At 41.4% G+C, this 3,244-nt stretch overlaps 1 protein-coding gene across 1 annotated transcript; it reads right to left on the bottom strand.

Annotated features, from left to right (window-relative positions):
- Window positions 1-726: 726 nt before the first annotated feature.
- LOC137313877 (probable G-protein coupled receptor 139) lies at window positions 727-3,002 on the bottom strand. Its single transcript, XM_067979613.1, has 4 exons — window positions 2,933-3,002; window positions 1,458-1,907; window positions 1,057-1,376; window positions 727-837 (listed from the first exon to the last, which is right to left on the bottom strand). Exons 1-4 carry the CDS (start codon window positions 3,000-3,002, stop codon window positions 727-729), a joined length of 951 nt encoding a protein of 316 aa, XP_067835714.1.
- Between the last annotated feature and the right edge of the window lie 242 nt (window positions 3,003-3,244).

The raw sequence follows: 3,244 nt of genomic DNA, 5'->3' as shown, positions 1-3,244 counted from the left end.
CATTCTTCACATTGTTCAGTATAAGCAAGGACACAACAATCTCCAGATTTATATATTTTGGCAAGTTGTGTCCAGGTCATTTAAAATAAGAAGGGGTCGCACATGATAGATAGAAACGGACTCCTTCCATTACTTGATGTATCAGGAACTAAAAGCTAAAGATAATTGAATAAATTTAAGCGATTTAGAACTGAGAGTAGGAGAAACCTGTTTCCATGGAGAGCTGCTAAACTGCGGAAATTACAGAGGCAGAAATTACCTCAATATTCAAGATGAAATTGGATAGATGGATGAATAAAATAGGTTGAAGGGATTTTGAGAAATGGCGGGTAAAGTGATTCGATCTATTTTCTTGGCTGGAGGGTAAAGGCTGACAAGGACTGGTTGGGTTGAATGGTCTGTTTCCGTTTTAAAACATTCCAACATTTTGATGATCAATTGAGATTTTAATAAATAACCTGTTCAACGAGATGCCTAACGTGACATTGACGAGTGAAGTTTCTCCTGTCTCCATCATTAGACACTCATCAGGAGACAGTGCCCCGTTCCGTTGGGCCAGGAGACAATGGCGAGAGGAGACCATCGCCTCCAACATTCACATAAAGATGAACAGAACAATTGCAATTAACAATGATTTTAACACCTTTCATTGTTACTAAACACAAGAAAACTTTATCTATTATATACGCTTTTGTGTCTCATTCCAGTAACCGCGGTATTAAACAGTTAACGCTGACGCCACATGTTCTCCTCCACTGCTGAATCATAATCATGACTGTTCGCTTTGAATCTTGGGCGGGAAGTCCGCTGTTTTAGCAGGAAACGCTTCTGTTCACCCTGGGAAAGCAGCAGGCATCAAACACGGGGCACACAAGGGAAGAAATAATTTCTGATCCCTGTTCATTTCCACAACAATCCATTTTCGTCGTCACAGAAAGGCGGCCATTTTAAAATGGAACACGGACTGTAATTCAGCTCCAGTTAGGATAGAAAGCTGAGCTTTTTTTCATTTTTTTTAACCAATGTCAAAATTACTATCCAAGGAAATAGCATTGCCTGCTTCAGCTCTTCCCTGAATTTAGTTTGGGTAGCTGCATAAATACAGGTGTTTGTACAGGAGCTCAAAAACAGAAGCATGTTTCCAGTTTGAATGGCGATGTAGGCAGGAGCTGTATATTCGGGTCGGTAATGCACGGCCGGACCACTGGTTAAATTACTCGCAATTGCTGTCAGCCATAACAGTATAAAACTGCCCGATACAGTGAACAGTAAAATGATGGATTTCCTTCGGTTCTCCATCTCTGGATCGTTCTGATTCTCACTGCTGTGACTCCGGAGTCCCTGGCGGGCTCTGCTGGCCACTAAAATGCGTCTAACTGTCAAACAATTGAATAGTAATATCAAAGCAAAAGGAATCCATCTCATTAAAATACTTACTAACCACAAGTACGCTGCACCTGCAGTCGATGAAAAGAAGTCCAGTTTGGGGCTTAAACCCCAGGGAATATTGTTAATTATTAGTTTATGCTCAAATGCAAAACACATGGGGATGTTCAGTAAACCGATCAGAACAGACACTGTTGTTATAACCGCCGACGCAGTTCTCACTGTGCAATAATTCGCTTTAAACGTGTGACAACATATAGCTACAAATCGGTCAAAGGTGAACGAGACAGTAAACAACACCGAAATACCCACGTTGTTACATTGCATGTAAACAATGAAATTACAAACGGCAGTGTAAGATAGGAATGAATGTGGAAAGAGTTTACTGAATATTTGATACACTATTACATTGAAGATGATGACCAGCAGATCTGCTGTAGCCATGGCCACCATATAGATAGTGATACATTTGGAAAGGCCGCAATTTCCTCTGGAGAGAATCACGATTGTCACCAGGTTCGCTGTAAGAAAGAGGGACAAGAGGGACACTCAGATAAATCTCACAGCATATTTGTGAGGATATGTTCTGATGTGTTCCTAATTAGGATTATGCAAACGGATTATTTTAATTATACAGGCGAGCGTTGACGACATTTTATTCTAAAAGAAAGAAAACATGAAACCCTCAATATGGAGGGGGTGAAAATCCTCCGTGCTTCCAGCATCCTTGAGTCTGACGTAATGAAATATTGAAAGTAATTTCGCAGCAATTACTGGAAAGATATTAGTTCAAATCAAACATTGAGCTGAGTCAAAATCAGTCAATTCTGCTCACAACGCTGCCCTTTTTCTATTTATAATCGCCCCGAAGGAGCTGCTCGGTCACACAGCGGGAGCTGATGGAACCGCGAATGTTCTTTGCAGCCGAGGGGACGGGTGCAGCTTCCTGAGCGGCAATTATTTCTCCAAATGTCTCTAAAACCCCCTTTAAGGTGCAGGTAGCTGCAGCACGAGGAGTTACCAACTGAAAGTACAGGGAATCTTACAACACCAGGTTATAGTCCAACAAATTTATTTTAAAATCACAAGCTTTCGGAGATTATCTCCTTCGTCAGGAGATAATCTCCGAAAGCTTGTGATTTTAAAATAAAATTGTTGGACTATAACCTGGTGTTGTAAGATTCCTTACATTTGTCCACCCCAGTCCATCACCGGCATCTCCACATCATAACTGAAAGTAGACAGAGAACAAGGGCACAAATCGGATGATGTCCATGGAAACTAAGAAAAACATCCTTGTGTGAACTATGTAATGTTGGACCGGCCGCGGAATCAGCCTCGTCCTCCCTCAGTATGGGGAGGAAAGTTGATCGCCCGGTGCCCACGATTTACCGATCAGAGCAGCGCCTCACCGGCTGCGGGGACTGCTCAGATTCCCTCTGATATTCACCAACTTATCTTAATGACGACATTCTTGGAATCTGTTACATAATCATTAACAATGAGATAGTTAAAAGCTAATAAACAATATGATAAACTGACTTACCGGGTAGACCAAAGGATGCGAGAACAGGGTAGTAGATTTGCATGATCTGTAGAATTGTTGGCTCTACCATTGTTTAGTAGAATGTGTGAGTTCTGTCCGGCTTTACGGTTCCGATTGGAGTGCATCTGAGATCCGTAAATCCTCCCCCTTTATAGAACAATCGGTGTCCGGTGAGAAAATCAGGTTACACAATAATTGGCGTTAGTTACAGTCACTTAACAAACAAGGCAATATTTTTCTCTTCAACACCAATGGGGAAATTTTACAGTTCAGTCCATGAAACGTCTTCCATTTAAATTGATGAATGGAAAG

This window comes from Heptranchias perlo, unplaced genomic scaffold (assembly GCF_035084215.1).
Source record: "Heptranchias perlo isolate sHepPer1 unplaced genomic scaffold, sHepPer1.hap1 HAP1_SCAFFOLD_49, whole genome shotgun sequence".
Classification (NCBI taxonomy): Eukaryota; Metazoa; Chordata; class Chondrichthyes; order Hexanchiformes; family Hexanchidae; genus Heptranchias; species Heptranchias perlo.
This window is presented reverse-complemented; position numbering and strand designations above follow the sequence as displayed.

Excerpts from the sequence above, each read along its gene's own strand:
- LOC137313877 (XM_067979613.1), bottom strand. The coding sequence starts at position 3,002 with ATGGTAGAGCCAACAATTCTACAGATCATGCAAATCTACTACCCTGTT. Across the intron at positions 1,908-2,932 it reads CGCATCCTTTGGTCTACCCG|CGAACCTGGTGACAATCGTG; the intron begins GTAAGTCAGTTT and ends TCTTTCTTACAG. Across the intron at positions 838-1,056 it reads TCAGGGAAGAGCTGAAGCAG|GGTGAACAGAAGCGTTTCCT; the intron begins GCAATGCTATTT and ends CTGCTTTCCCAG.